The sequence below is a fragment of the Mastomys coucha genome, chromosome X (genome assembly GCF_008632895.1).
Source record: "Mastomys coucha isolate ucsf_1 chromosome X, UCSF_Mcou_1, whole genome shotgun sequence".
NCBI lineage: Eukaryota > Metazoa > Chordata > Mammalia > Rodentia > Muridae > Mastomys > Mastomys coucha.
The window spans coordinates 11,927,509-11,944,315 of NC_045030.1; the positions used below are offsets into that span (position 1 = coordinate 11,927,509).

The 16,807-nt window shown below is 38.9% G+C and overlaps 1 protein-coding gene across 1 annotated transcript in view; it reads right to left on the minus strand.

Moving 5' to 3' along the window:
* Positions 1-16,807, minus strand: part of Dipk2b (divergent protein kinase domain 2B) — a 63,866-nt gene that overhangs the window by 46,226 nt on the left and 833 nt on the right. The window contains exon 2 of the mRNA XM_031344045.1: positions 3,901-4,165. Within this exon, the coding sequence (XP_031199905.1) occupies positions 3,901-4,165 (265 nt within the window). The remainder of the gene's footprint in view (positions 1-3,900; positions 4,166-16,807) is intronic.

Here is a 16,807-nt window from a genome sequence, read left to right on the forward strand (position 1 = left end):
TGGTTTTTTTTTTTGTTTTTGGAGTGGAAACTGGGAAAGGAGGAATCATATGACATGTAAATAAAGAAAATATCTAATAAAAATGGACTCACAAGATAGCTTAGTATTTTAGTGACTCATTCCTTTTTTTTAAATTAGGATTTTTTCTGTGCACCTATCTCTGAGTTTTACAAGGATATAGTCACACCGAGACACAATGTTCTTTGATCACATTTATCTTCACTAAACTTTTATTACAGAGTTAATGTATTTTTTTATTAAATGTCTCACTATGTAGTATAAAATTGTTTCAGAATTGCCACCCTCCTGCCCCAGCTTCCCAAGTGCTGGGACTGCAGGCATACACTACAATTCCTGGCCACTTTAGCCATTTTAAACTGTACAATTTGATGGGTTTTAGTACATTCACACAACGGTATGAAAACATCATTAGTACTTAATTCTAGAATTTGTTCATCCCCAAAGAAACTGTATCCCAATACACTCTGAATTCTCTCTTATTCTTAGATTTTGTCAACTACTAATCTGTTTGTCTCTACTCATTTACGCACTGTGTCCATTTCCTATAAATAGAATTACACTTGCCCTCTCTGTCTGATTTATTTTGTGGAGCATGTTTTCAAGGTTCTCCTATGTGGTGGTGTGAATCAGTACTTTTTCCCTTGTTAATGCTGACTAATAAATAGTTAATGGTTTGGATATGGCCCATTTTATTTAGCAATTCATCAGTTGATGGACATTTGGGTTGTTCCCACCATTTGGCTATTATAAGCATCACTGTTATAAATATTTATTACAAGATTGTTTTAAACTCTGGTCAATTTTCCTGAGTTACACTGGGTGAGAGTTTTTTACTCCACTGATAAATCTATTTGAAATTGAGTTTTGCTAAAGAAAAGAAAAGAATAGGCATATGGGTGATAGTCAGATGAGATCTGGGAGCAGCAAAGAATAGCAAAAATCTAAGGGCAGACAAGTTGTAGATGCCAAAGGCAAAGGGTCTCTGGGAAGAAAGTATGACAAGAAAGGCAGAAGATACTGCCAGAAAAGAATACTGATGACTTTGATCTTAGTGAATAGAAAAACAATGGAGTTTGTGCAGAATTTATAAAATGGAGGAGAAAGTCTACTGGGGGTGAAAAGATGGGTTAGGGAAGGGCCAAAGAAAACTGAATATGGTTATGGTATCAGTTATCTTAATGTTGGTAAGAGATGTTGTTTGGACAGAAAGAAGTGGAACTTGTAACATGTCAAATGCAAAATGAAAAAATGGATGGAGAAAATATTTGCATAGTAAATTAAAGAAAGGGGCTTCCTTATTTATTTATTTACTTATTTATTTATTTAAATTTTTTTTTTGAGACAGGCTTTCTCTGTATAGCTCTGGAACTCACTCTGTAGACCAGGCTGGCCTCGAACTCAGAAATCCACCTGCCTCTGCCTCCCAAGTGCTGGGATTAAAGGCATGTGCCACCACTGCCCAGCTGACTCATTTATTACCAAAACACCATGTGTACTTCTACAGTGATGGGATTCTTTGAAAGCATCTCCTATCTCTAAGCATACTAGGATGAAGGAATCAGGCAGAACAGGGAGAATGTACTGCCATTTTAGAAATGAGAAAATTAAGTGATAGTAGACTTCAGGTCCATCTGTGAAGTAAATACAGCAGAGCCACAGAAGTCAAAGAATGTGAGAGCTTAGAGGGCCTTTGAGCTTATCCAGAAGCTTCTTTTCCTACCTCACTCTTCAGCGTGAAGGTCAAAGCAGAGTGAGTTAAGTCTAAGGTTTAAATTCAAGGTGAGTGAATGAAAGACTCGGAGGCAGAGGCAGGCAGATTTCTGAGTTTGAGGCCAGCCTGGTCTACAGAGTGAGTTCCAGAACAGCTGGGGCTATACAGAAAATCCCTGTTTCGAAAAACAAAAACAAAAACAAACAAACAAACAAACAAAACCCAAAACCCCAAAAAACTCAAGTCAGTTATCTGTCCCTTGTGCGTCCTCATACAACATGAAAGAGTTGATAGTTTGTGGGCTTTTTTGTCTCCACCACTAAGCTCAATGCTCCTGGGAGAGGAGACTGCATGTGATTAATCTCCAAATCCACAGCAGAAGCACAGTTGTTGAAACTTGTTGAATGTATGAATGAGAATCAGAAGCACTCAGTTCTTCCTGGGATTCTGTTTCTTTTCATTCTGCCACAGTTTATAGTGACAGATCTGATATTCAAGCACAGTTTTCACATTCCATGAGTGTCTTAGGGTTTTTATTGCTGTGAAGAGACACTATAACCAAGAGCTCTTGTGAAGGACAACATTTAGTTAAAGCTGGCTTACAGGTTCTGAGGTTCAGTCCATTATCATCAAGGCAGAAAGCGTAACATCACCCAGGCAGATGTGGGGCTGGAGTTGCTGAGAGTTCCACTTCTTGTTCCAAAGATAGCTAGGAAAAAACTGGCTGCCAGGCATCTAGGAGAAGGGTCTTCAAGCCCAACTCCCACAATGACACACTTCCTCCAACAAGGTCACATCTACTCCAACAAGGCCATACCTCCAAATAGTGCCACTCCCTGGACTCAAGCATATTCAAACCACAACAATGGGTCTCTAGCCTACACCTTGGTGTCCACATACACTAATGCAGCTGACTATAGATGTACCAAAAGGGTGCTTTGAACTTCCCAGGACTCACAGGATAATAATCCTCAGTCTATTGATATTATGAAAGTGTCTAGGGCACTGATATAGCTGCATTGTAATGACTTTTGTGGGAGGCATGAAGGTTCTTGTGCTCACAAGATTAGTTAAGGGAACCAGGAATATTAAACACATAGAGTTGTCTCTCTACACAGAGAAATGTATAACCTGTTTTCCACCCAGAAGGCTGGAAGAAGACTGCTGACTTTTGCATTGTATGGCAGAGACATGAGCTTATCTCATGAGCTTGTCAACCTATAGGACCTATAATTATGGAAAAGGTCACATATACTTTACAAAGAGTATCAATGAAGTCATGTCTTTTGTACACAAGTTTGAGTTATTTACTGCCAGGAAGCTCTTCACCAAATTTTGCTGTGTCTCAAACACACATTTTTAGTTCAGACTCTTGAAGTTTGACCCAACACTGGCTACTTAGTTGTGTTGAATGAACTATTTTAAATACTCTCTGGATTGGGATCATCACTCTGCTGGCTGGTATAGTAGCAAAGATCCCCACAGACTTTGGAATTCATCTTGTATGCCAGGAAGTTCCTTCTTTTGCAATGTTTCCAAGTTTCAAGGTGGGAATAGTCTTGCCTTGGGAGACTGTGTGTCTCACTATTGACTTTTAGCAAGAAGCTAGGGAAAAGGACAGCCTTAGTAAAATCAGAGGAGTGGGCTGGGTGGTAAGGGCTGCTAATGGTTTGGCAACCTTCAGCTCAAAGATGACAGCCAGGGACTATTTATCAAATTACTGCTAAGGATCACATAGAAGAGAGTGGTAGATGGCAATATGACAGAGTGTTACAAGCCAATTTTGATTAGTCCCTTTCTTGTCACAAGTCACTCTGTTTTATGATTGTTTTGTCACTTTAGATAAACCAATACTTCTGCTTTCTGTTAGAGCAGTGGTTCTCAACCACTAATGCTATGATCCTTTAAAACATATAGTTTCTCATGGTGACCTCCAATCATGAAATCATTTTGTTGCTACTTCATAATTGTAATTTTGCTACTGTTATGAATCATAATGCAATATCTGTGTTTTCCAACATCTGAGGTGACCCCTGTGTAAGGGTCATTTGACCCCCAAAGGAGTGGCAACCCACAGGTTTGAGAGCCTCTGTGTTCTGAGGCGTGAAGTGTGATGTATGAGTGGCTATCTCTTGCCACTCCTCATTCCACCCATGGCCCACACTCACCTGCACCAGGTCAGGTGTCAGGCGCTTGGCCTGCAGCCATTTCTGGAACCTCCCTGTTTTCCGAAGGATGCGCTCAATGCTGCAGGTCTTTGGTGCTGATGCAGAGGCACAGATCCTCCTGTCAGAGATCTCACTTTGGTACTTGTTGACCAGTCGAGAAATCTCCACAGGGCGCCAGGTTTTAGAGTCATCTGAGTAATTTGCAGCATAAGAATGCAAGTCCTGAGGAGGCAGTCCCAGGTGGGAAGCCAGTGAGTTGTCAAACCTGTGGGAAGCACAGGGCAAGCCTGTGAGACAGTCAGCAGAGCTGAGGGGTAGGGAAATATGACAACAGCCTGTTTGATCATTTCTTTTCCTTTGATTTGTTCTAAACTCCTTTTACAAAAATATTATCTATATTTGGCAAAACATATGATGCCAAAAGAAGTAACTTAGAAACTATCCTCTTCCCCTAATGTACAGAAGGGCTCTTTGAACTTCAACTCCATTTAAAGATAATAGCTTTACACCTTTGGATCTTTTTATATCTCACTCTTGTCTTACAGGTATGGAAACTGAAGCATATAGAGCTTAAATATCTTGTTGAAAATCCAACACAATGTTGACAGTCAGGGGCATAAAACCTCAAGCATTTTGTTTAACATACTCTATTTGTTCAACCCACCTACGGTTTGACCAATGCCTGGGTCTTGGAAACAGTTTTCTCCAAGAGACCCTTGGGCCTGAATCCAACTGTATCCAACCCCAAGGAGCACCATCAACATTGATTTAAGTCATCAGCACCAAGTAAATTTCAGGCAACCATGGCTCCTTCATGTCCATCAAATTTGAAGCCATCTGGCTCAAGCAGGTGTGTGATTGTGCATTGCGGTTTGGTCAGCCTTTAATCCTCCTCAGGGGAAAGACACTAGCCTATTATCATCTGCTGATTTCCTAGGCTCCATGGTTACCCTTTCTAAAGAGTCACATCTCCAGCTGTGTGCTGACATTTCCATCAGGGAAGAATGTTGAATCTGCTTTTGATTTATGTCTGAAAAAATTACTCAGAAAAAGTCTGCCTTCATTATTACTAACTGAAGGTCATACTGCAAGTGAAAATCAGAGTACATTAAATACTGAACTTAAATGAGAGTTTTAAATTCTTGTTATTGAACACTATTAAACGATTGAGCAGCCCATGCTAATGGGTTTTGACTAGTATATTTTTTGCTGAATTAGAATTTTGATGAGCTCCAAACTGTACACGTTTCATTATTTACTTACTTATTGTTCATTTTCTTACTCATATTATTCAGCTTTGCTTAAAGAGATGACAATTTTCCACTGAGTATTTGTTTGTTACTTGTAGTACTGGAGATGAAGTACAGGGCCTTGCGTATGCTACCCAAATGGGCTACCAGTTCATTCCTAGTATTTTGATAGCAAGGCAAGCCACAGAAAAAGATTAATGGCAAAAGGTCAACAAGAAACAAGAGCTGGAATCCTCAGGTCTCTGAAGGTCTTCCATATTAGAGCTCCAGCCTCTCACAGTTGGTAAGGTGCTGTCAGCAAGTTACTTCTGCAGTGCAATGGTGCAAACTGCAGTGGTTGCAAACACAAGGTGTTCTTCTCAAGAGCTTTGGCATGGAGATATTGAAGAAGGTGAACTTGAGACCTTGAAAAAAGTTAGCATTACCAGAAGTTTCAGGACAACTGTGGGGACTCATTTTACCTTGTAAGAAGGACTAGAAAGGGCTCAGGGCCCAGAGGTAGTCCTACTTCCAGTAGCTTCTCTTGGCCATGAAGTTTCCAAACCTACAAAGGTCCTGGAACTTAAGATTTACAATGAGGTGATGATGGTAGTAACACACACTTATGAAATCTTTATGTATGTCAATTTCTTTCTTTAATCCTTTGTGTATAATTAATTTGTTTAATTGTTTTTGTGAGTGATATTAAAGATTGCACCCAGGACACCAAATATACTAGGCAAATGCTGTACTACTGAGCTACTTCTCCAGCATATAATCCTTTCAATATACCTATGAGATTGATATCATTCTATATTGTACAGACGAAGACCCTGAGACATGGAATGACTACATCATTTTTCCAAAGACATATGATCAGGAATTGGAAGAAATAGCATTCAAGGATGCAAAGCTTTAAACTGTCACTACTTTACAAATATTTATTGCTATGTAGTCCATTTTATGAATTAGCTCAAGGAGGAAGTCAATAATACTATTAAAGTCTAGAACTGGCAAGTCCTGAAAGCATATTCCATCCTTGTGACCATTTCCATCTTGTTTTAGGGATGAGAAAAGGGAATACAGGACATATGTGACTTGTCTGAAAAAAATCACAGAAAATTATTGATAAAAACAGATAGCTCCTAGGGCTTCTACTCAATCAACTCATAGAGTTGAATGGAGAGAGACTTCCTGCTCTGTGGGACAAGGTCATTGTCCTTTTTCTCTGTTGTCATTTTTCCTGAGGAGGCTCTGATGAGATGTCATGGTAGGTGATCTGCAGGTTCAACAATGGCCGAGGAAATTCCATAATGAATTTGAGAGAAAAACAGACATGTTCTCACCCATTCAAAATGTTGTGACATTTAATACTGCAAAGGGGAAATTTGTATCTCCCAGTGCCTCCTTCACTGACTAGAAGAATGAAAACATGGGCCCTGTTCTTCATTCACTAAAATGGCAATAATCCTGGGTTTAGAAAACAAAAAAGAAGGATCATAGGATCAGAGGTGAGGAGGACACAAGATCTGTCCCAACACTGAGAGTAACTGGGACCAGCAAGACTCAGGCACCCAGGAACCCCACCAGTCTAGTGGCATAGGTTACTTCTAGTCTGTTAGAGCCAGTTCCCTGAGCAGACCATGGGCACAAACTCCACAGCAAAGTCCCATAATACCCAGAGGATACTCTACTCCAAGGTGCTCTAACAGACCCAGTATCACACGATCACAAGATCTCAGATTCACAGGATCACAGAGAGCTTGACTCTGAGGAGTTCTGACACAACCAGGATCACAGGAAGGACAGGCTTCAGTCAGATATAGCCAGGGCAGGTAGCACTAGAGACAACCAGATGGTGGAAGGCAATCATAGGAACATAAACAAAAGAAACCAAGGTTACTTGGCATCATCAGAACCCAATTCCCACACCATAGCAAGTCCTGGACACACCATCCCACTGGAAAAGGAAGATTCAGATCTAAAATTACTTCTCATGATGATGATAGAGGACTTTAAGAAGGACACAAGTAACTCCCTCAAAGAAATACAGGAGAACGCAGGAAAACATCTAGAAACACTTAAAGAGGAACCAAAAAAATCCCTTAAAGAACTACGGGAAAACGCAATTAAACAAACGAAGGAAATGACCAAAACCATCCAGGATCTAAAAATGGAACTAGAAACAATAAAGAAATCACAAAGGGAGACAACCCTGGACTTAGGAAATCTAGGAAAGAGATCAGGAGTCATAGACAAAAGCATCACCAACAGAATACAAGAGATAGAAAAGAAAATCTCAGGTGCAGAAGATAGCATAGAAAACATTGACACAACAGTGTTCAAGAAAACCCAAAATGCATAAAGCTCCTAACCCAAAATATCCAGGAAATCTAGGACACAATGAGAAGACTAAAACTAAGGATAATAGGTATAGAAGAGAGTGAAGATTTCCAAATTAAAGGGTCAGTAAATATCTTCAACAAAATTACAGAAGAAAACTTCCCTAACCTAAAAAAGAGATGCCCATGTACATACAAGAAGCCTACAGAACTCTGAATAGACTGGACCACAAAAGAAATTCATCCCATTACATAATAATCAAAACACCAAATGCACAAAACAAAGAAGGAATTTTAAAAATAGTAAGGGAAAAAGGTCAAGTAACATATAAAGGCAAGCCTATCTGAATTATACCAGATTTCTCACCAGAGACCATGGAAGCTAAAAGATCCTGGTCAGATGCCATACAGACCCTAAGGGAACACAAATGCCAGCTCAGGCTACTATACCCAGCAAACTCTCAATTATCATAAACAGAGAAAACAAGATATTCCATGACAAAACCAAATTTACACAACATCTTTCCACAAATTCAGTTCTACAAAGGATAATAGATGGAAAACACCAACATAAGGAGCAAAACTACACCCTAGAAGAAGCAAGAAAGTAATCTTTCAATAAACCCACACAAACATAATTCTACCTCTAACAACAAAAATAACAGGAAGTAACAATTATTTTTCCTTAATATCACTTAATATGAAAATTAATATTACCAACATAATTGATTGAAATTCAAAAATATGAGGAATTAGAAATTTGTTGGCTGTCATCCAGTGGTCTCTCTAATTTGGTAATTGGAGAAATAGGTCCAATATTGTACAATCCATGTACACTTTCTGCTTGTTTGTACCTGACAGTGTCTTGCTGGGTACCACATAATGGTCTTGAATCATACTTCCCCTATCTCAGCTTCTCTATTAGTACAATTACTTATTTGATGTTTTCACACTACAATATGGTTTTCAGAACAGCTTACATATTTCAAAATTACTTATACAGCCGAAAGAAATGAAGACAATGAATTTTGGAGGTGGCTTGTAAGAGCACAACAAAGAGTGAGACTGAATGTTTTGCTTGATATTTATAATTATTGTATCACTTTTAAAGAAGAGGACACTATAAGTCACTTTTTTTTTTCTGAGATGAATGCTTTTCAAAATCATCACAGCCAATGAATCAGATTCTTATCCTCACCTAATGTCTGTGCCACCCTCCAAGCAGAACCATTGTTCATTGAAACAGTTGGTGAATGACTTCATGGATAGACCATCTTAATACACACACTATTTCTTAAATGAATATAACCTGTTATTTGTGGTCTGAGAATGAAGACAATCTACTCAAGTCAAATAGCTTTGACCATAGCGGGAAATCTGTCAACTCTTAGCTTAGCTACTATGTAGGTAAAATTCTTTGGTGATGTGAGAGGGTCATTGAAGTACAGCCTTATTTACAATGAATTCCAATGTCTAAAACTTGTTCTTACTTTGGGTTTGTACCACAGTAAGAGTCAAGATTTTAAGCTCTACTAAAAACAAACAAACAAACAAACAAACAAACAAAAAGTCTTTATCTATGTTCATTAAAAAAACCTAATAGTGATATATTATTTAAAATATTATACAGTTAATATGTTTGGAGTTATTTAAAATTTATATTGAGAAAAACATGTTATTTTCAGTATTCCTGTAGACAAGCATCTACATGACTATTCAATTGATTGCTGTTTTATATCAACTTTTATAATACTCATTTTTGCAGTTATAATATTTTATAAATTTTAAAGAATATGATAAAAAACAAAAGGCATGGCAGGTCTTGAATGGGGGTCTCTGGGAAGAGCTAGGGTACAAAAGGGAATGAAGAATGTGATGTAATTCTATTTACTTAAAATACATTTGAAAATGTTAACAAATTCAGACAAATTGAAATTATGTATCTTTTCTCCTCATAATGCAGTAAAACTTAAATCAATAAAAAGAAAACAAACAGAATGAAACCAACAAACAAAAACAAGAAACAAAACAACAACAAACAACCAAACCAAAACCCCAAAGCAGGAAATTTTCTACTTTTTATATGAATTGAGATCATGAGCATGATTGAGGTGAGGTTGGTCGAATTTCTTACTGCATGAAAGGTAAACCAGCAGGACCATACTTCCTCAAAATTGGAGAGAAGCATTAAGGTGTGTAGGACAGGTATGTGTTTGGTAATAATGTTGGGTGTTGGGGAGACTAAAGTATAATTAGAATGAAATTTTCTCTTCTACTGTGTTCACACATGCCTTAAGTATTTCTTGTCTTTATTCTCTTTTCATCCTTCAACTCTATACTGAACCCTAAAACCATCTATCTTCTTTCTAAAACTCTCAGGATGCAGTCATAGTCATTAGCACAGTCCACAATACTCTTCAAAAGCTCATCACCTGCTGTTCATTCTCCTTATAAGCGTGGGTTGTTCTCTCTAAACTACTGGCTACTCTTGGATAATTACATCCTTTCAACCCCCTGACATGCCCTTCCCTTTCTCTGAAACATTTTCTTCTTTCTTTTCTGGATAATACCTACTTAACCATTTAAATCCCAGACAAGTACTTCTCCTTCTGACCTTCATTAGTTTTACTCTTTATTAAGATAGCTTTCTTTCTACATGGTCCCATGACCCTCTGCATTGAACATTTTATATATTGTGCTTTAGCCAACTACTTCATTGTTTTCTCAAACAAAGATCATAATAAGATCCTTCAGGTGAAAGATATGGTCTTTTCTTTCAACTTTATAACTCAAGAGTTTAGCAGAGTGTTTCTTATCAAGTTATCTTACTCAATACCTTGTAGTTGGATGAATGAATGCTTGAATATGTAGATGGGCCATGGTGAATATTTGGATGTAAGATACACATGTGAGGAGAGAGATTCTAAAAGAATAGGATCATAGAATGTATAAAATGATGGTGGGGGTAGAAGAATGCATGGAAACTGCCTGGGTGAGTGAGTAGTTGGACAGTAGATGAATGGGCACATAGAAGAATTGATGAATGATAGATTATATAGGTTCTAGAACTGCCAAGACTTCTGAATTGGGGTCAGAAAATGAAATAAAGCAATAATTACTGCTTGCTTTGGTGAGAGTTAATTTTCACTGCCAACTTAAATGGATTCTGAATTACCCAAGATATACCTCTTGGTATATCTCTTGGGTGTGCTTTTTTATGGGGTTTCTAGAGAGGTTGGACCCATCCTGAATGTGGGTGATAGTATTACATGTACTGGGGCTCTGGACTAAGTAAAAGGGGAAAAAGGAAGAGGAAGACATATGCCTCTTTCGGCTTCCTGACTGCCAATGCTATGCAGCCAGCTGTTGCCCCTCCCGTGGCCACAGAGCTGCCCAGTCTTCCCTGGCATATCTTCCCTGCTATGGTGGATTGGATTGCTCTCAATTTATAGGGAACAATAAACCTTGCCTCCATTAATGTTCTGTTTTTGATGTTTGTGTTGTCATTTATTTGGTCATAGAAACAAGATAATATTTTTTAAAATAGAGAAATGTTTGGAGAGGAGATAAACAGGACTGAGATGAACAACAGTACCATTAGAGAAAGGCAAAGGGACTGGGCAAAGTGTTTGGAGATAGAGTATATGATGAGCATGCCAAGACCCCTGGTTCCATCCTTAGCACCAAAGCAAGTAAGCAAGGAAGATAGGGAGGGAGAAAGAGAGTGATAGAAGGGAGGGAGGGAAAGAGGGAAGGAGATCAGGAGATAGAGACAGAGACAGAGAATGGGAGGGAAGGAGGTAGGGAGGGAGAGAGAGAGAGAGAGAGGAGGTAAAGGGCACAAACGTGTAGCTTAACAAACAAGAAATACAAACACTGAAAAAAAAAACTACAGAGAAACTTAAAGCAATCCCAATTAGAAAACAAAAGGAAATCAAGGGGATACAAATTGGAAAGGAAGAAGTGAAACTATCAATATTCAGAGATCATATAATAGTATACATAACTGACCCTACAAATTCTACCAGAGAACTAGCAAAGTGACTAGATACAAAATTAACTTGAAGAAACCAGTAGCCTTCCTTTATACAAATAATAAATGGGCTGAGAAAAAAATTATAGAAACAACACCCTCACAATAGCCATAAATAATATAAGACATCTTGGTGTAACTCTAGCCAAGCAAGTGAAAGAGCTGTATGACAAGAACTTCAAATCCCTGAAGAAAGAAATTGAAGAAGCTATCAGAATCTGGAAAGATCTCCCATGTTCATTGATCAAGAGGATTAATATAGTAAAAATGGTCATCTTACCAAATGCAATCTACAGATTCAATGCAGTCCCCATCAAAATTCCAACATAATTCTTCACAGATATGGAATGAGAAATTCTCAATTTCACATGGAAAAACAAAAAACCCAGGATAGTTAAAACAATACTGAACAATTAAAGAACCTCTGGAGGAATCACAATCCCTGAAGCTTTACTACAGAGCAACAGTGATAAAAAACTGCATGATATTGGTACAGAGACAGACAGGTTGATCAATGGAATAGCATTGAAGACCCAGAAATGAACCCACACAGTCACTTGATCTTTGACAAAGAATCCAAAACCATTTAATAGAAAAAAAAAAACCATGTTCAACAAATGGTGCTGGTCTAATTGGGGGTCTGTATGTAGTAGAATGAAAATAGATCCATATTTATCACTCTGCACTAAACTCAAGTTCAAGAGAATCAAGGACCTCAATATAAAACCAGATACACTGAATCTAATAGAAGAGAAAGTGGGAAACAGCCTTGGCAATGTAATACATTGGCATGGAGATAATTTCCTAATCAGAACACCAATAACTTAGGCTCTAAGATCAACAATTAATAAATGGGACCTCATGAAACTGCAATGCTTCTGTAACGCAAAGGATACTGTCAATTGAACAGAAAGGCAACCTACAGATTGGGAAAAGATCTTCACCAACTGTAAGGCAAAGGATACTGTCAATTGAACAGAAAGGCAACCTACAGATTGGGAAAAGATCTTCACCAACCGTACATCTGAAAGAGGGCTAATATCCAAAATATATTAAAAAAACTCAAGAAGTTAGACTCCAGCAAACCAAATAAACCAGTTTAAAAATGGTGTACAGAGCTAAACAGAGAAACTCAACAGAGCAATATTGAATGGCTGAGAAACACTTACAGAAATGTTCGATATCCTTAGTCATCAGGGAAATGCAGATCAAAATGATGCTGAGATTCCATCTACACCCATCAAAATGGCTAAGATAAAAAGCTCAAGTATTTGGGTGCTGGAGAGATGGTTCAGTGCTTGAGAGCACTATCTTCTCTTCCAGAAGACTTGGGTTCAAGCTCCAGCGCCCACATGGCAGCTTACAGCTGTCTAATTCCAGTTCCAGAAGATCCCACAACCTTACACATACATACATAAGTTCTCCTACTTAGAAGGGGGAACAAAATAGTCATGGGAGGCAGAGGGAGGGAGGGACATGAGTAAAAGAGGTGGAAAGGGGAGTAGGGGGACAGGGTCAGGTATGGAAAGAGACAGGAGAGAGGTCCAGAGGACCAAGAGAATGAGTGGAAATATCCAACTGCCAGTGGTGGTGGTGGGGGATTGGGGAGGGAACCTTTAGGAAGTCCCAGAGACCTGGAATGGAAGAGGCTTCCAGGAGTCAATGTAGGCGATCTTATCCAAAATACCCAACAATGGGGCGATGGAACCTGAGTAGACCACCTCTAGTCAACCAGGCTCTCCAGTGGAGGGAGGAGGACAAAACTTTCCACCTAAAATTGGTCATGTCTAGAGGAAATGCAATGACAAAAATGGAGCACAGGCTAAATGAATGGCTGACCAGTGACTGGCCCAACTTGGGATCCATCCCAAGGGCAGGCACCAAATCCGGACACTATTAATTATGCCATGTGCTTGTAGACAGAAGCCTAGCATGACTGTCTTCTGAGAGACTCTACCCAGCAGCTTATTGAGACAGATGCAGATACTCAGGGCTGAGCCTTGGACAGTGGTCGAGGACCCCTATGGAAGAGTTAGGGGAAGGACTGAAGGTCCTGAAGGTGATGGCAACCCCAAAGGAAGACCAACAGTGTTAAACATTCTTTCAGTAAGATTCTGTGCATCTCCTCTATTAATTCCCTATGACAAACTCTTAAAAATGGTGTATTTGGATGAATATACTTAGTTAAGATGCCTAACAGTGGGGACATGGAAGCAGAAGAGGCCACCTCTTGTAGCCAGGCAGGACCTCCAGTGGAGTGATAAGGACATCAACCCACCTAACAAAACTTTCAACCCAAACTTGTCCTATCTAAAAGAAATGCAGGGATGGAGCAGAGATTGAAGGAATGGCCAATTGCTAACTAGTCCAAATTGAAACCCATCCCATTGGCAAGCACCAAGCCCTGACACTATTAATGATACTCTGTTATGCTTGCAAACAGGATCCTAGCATAACTGTCTTTGAGAGACTTTACCCAGGCAGATACTCACATCCAAACAATGGATAGGGAACCCCACAGGATAACCAACAGAGTCAACTAACCTGGACACCTGGGAGCTCTCAGAGACTGAGCCACCAACCAAAGAACACGAAGGAGCTGGGATGAGGCTACCATTTTATTTTTTGAGACAAGTTCTCTCACAAAATCTAGAGCTCTCTGGTTCAGCTAGCCTGGCTGATTAATGAGTTGCAGGATCCTGCCTGTCTCTGCCTTCCCAAAACTAAGATTATGTTTGTTTGTTTGTTTCTTTGAACAGGGTCTCTGGGGATCCATCTATTTCCATTTCCCAGTTCTGGAATTACAAGTCTATGTAGTCATGTTCATTTTTGATGTGGGTGCTGGGGACCCAAGTTCATAGCAAACATTTTACACACTGATCCATCTCTCTAGCCCACTTCAGAATGAATTGTATATTATTTTTATTTTGAATTTTTCTTAATCAAAATTCCTAAAATAAATGACTACTATGTTTATAATAAAAGAAAATTATTTATAAAGTATCAAGAAAGATGAGAAGCAGGTTCATACCCTCAGAGTTGCCCTTAAGTACTCTCAGCATATGGTGCTATAACCCCATGAACCTGCTCTGCCTGATGTTTTCCTGCACACTTCCTTTTCAGGTGCACATGGGATATCTGGAACTCTAATAAAACAGTGTTTCAAAGAAAACCTCTTGAAGTTGATGGAGATGGGAGCCTAGAGCTCTTCATTGGAATCTTGCAGATTGTTTCTCTCCCATCTTAAACTATATCCATATCCTCATTGCTGCTTTTTGAGAAATCAGCACACTTCACTATATTCTCAGTTCTCTGCATCCCAGTTCCTAGGTGGGAAGTCCTGAGTTCAAATCCAACATCTTCATATTTCTATTAGTTCTTTTCATATTGTGTCAGTCAACAAAGAGAATACAGAGTTAAATCCAGGAGTATCCTTTCTGCCTTGCTTTGTTGAAAGCAACCTCTCTTCTGGTTCTTCAGTCCCTGAGGGCCACCCCAGGGCACTCTACTTACAGTTTTCTTTTTCTATTTTTTTGGTTTTTCAAGACAGGGTTTCTCTGTATAGCCCTGGCTGTCCTGGAACTCACAACAGTTTTCTATGAGATCCCCTGAAACACAGGTTTTATCTCTCAGCTTAACAGCCTCCCTATTGTCTGCAACAGACTAGTCTTAATTAGGGATTCTTCAACTTTGCAACCTTCACAAAGAGTTTATATAATGCTTGCTATTGAGGGCTGGAGATGTAGCTGAATGGTAGAATGTTTGCCTAGCACTTAAAGGATCCTGCCTGAAGTTTCATTTCATTGCTAAGAAGAACAAAACAGAAACCAAACATCCTTAATAGTAAACGTCCATGTAAACTCCATAAAACATTTAGAAACCATAAAACAACATTCTAATAGATCTAGAAAGAGAGCTTACTGGTTAAGAGCACTCTTCCAGATGACCCAGGTTGGATTCCAAGCATCCAAATGTTATCTCACAATTGTCTTTAGCTCTATTCCCAGGGGATCTGATACAATCTTTTGGCTTCCTTAAGATCAGCCATGTATTTGATGCACAGATACACATGTAAGCAAAACACCCATATACACGAAATAAAATAAAATGAAGTAAAATAAAATAAAATGAAGTTTACTATTTCCTATGGGACACACACACACACACACACACACACACACACACATGCACACAAACAAATGGAGAATAATTAGCCATACAGAATGACAAAGTATGTCATTTTTTAGGAAAATGGATGGAATTAAAGATCATCATATCAGATAAAATGGTAGCCTCAGAAAAACAAAAATTACATTTTCTCATATGTGGAATATCCATTTAAAAAATATATGAAATGAAAATAACAGGGACTAGGTGAGAAAAGGAAGGGTACTGAGAAAAGAGGGACAAGAAAAAATAAGTTAGATATCATTAAGGCACATAATATATCTGCATAAAATTGTCATAAAGAAGCCCATCATTTCACAATGAATATGTAGCAAAAAAGCAAAAAAACAAAACAAAACAAAACAAAAAAACAAAAAAACCCACAGAAGTTTCATGTTTTTGACTGGGTTTTTTCTATTTGTTTCTTCTTAGTACTTTAAGGCAATAGTCACAGGTATCTTTATTTAACAGAGAGGTTGCATATCATTGCTATGCCTTTTGTTTGGTCATAGAATCTTGCGGGCATAAGGTTAGGTTTTGGTGGAGGGAGGAGAAACAGTATAGGTCAAAGGTCTGCCAGTGCTGAAAAGAAAAACTGGGAATCACTGGCCCACAGGCTAAGCTCCCCATTTCTTAGCCCAGCGTTCAAGAGCCTGTGCCTCTTAAGTTCCCCAGGCTTCTTCTCTTTCCATAGCCACCTACACCTAGGGTTTCAGCCACCAGCATCTCTCACCTCTTCTCATGTTGCTGCCCTTTGCTTAAAATACTCCTTCTGTCTTAATCCTTTCCCTTCCAAAAACTTTCAGTTCATTCTGTATGACCCTGTTTAGAAGATATCCTGTCCCCAGAAACTCTCTCTGTGTAACCAGTGTGTCCTCTCTGTGGCACTCCTGTACTCAGGCATGCTTCAGACCAAAGCTCACTATTACTTGTAATTTTGTTCATTTTTTTTCTGACCACCTAGAAGGTAAGAACAGAATTGTGGTGGCTGCTCCCAATTGGTCCCTGGTGGTTCTTAGCCTTGTTAAATGCTACGTTACTCTGTGTTCATAGACCATCTTCCTTTCTTTCTCTCTTTCTCTCTTTCTCTCTTTCTCTCTTTCTCTCTCTCTCTCTTTCTTTCTATTTCTCTCTCT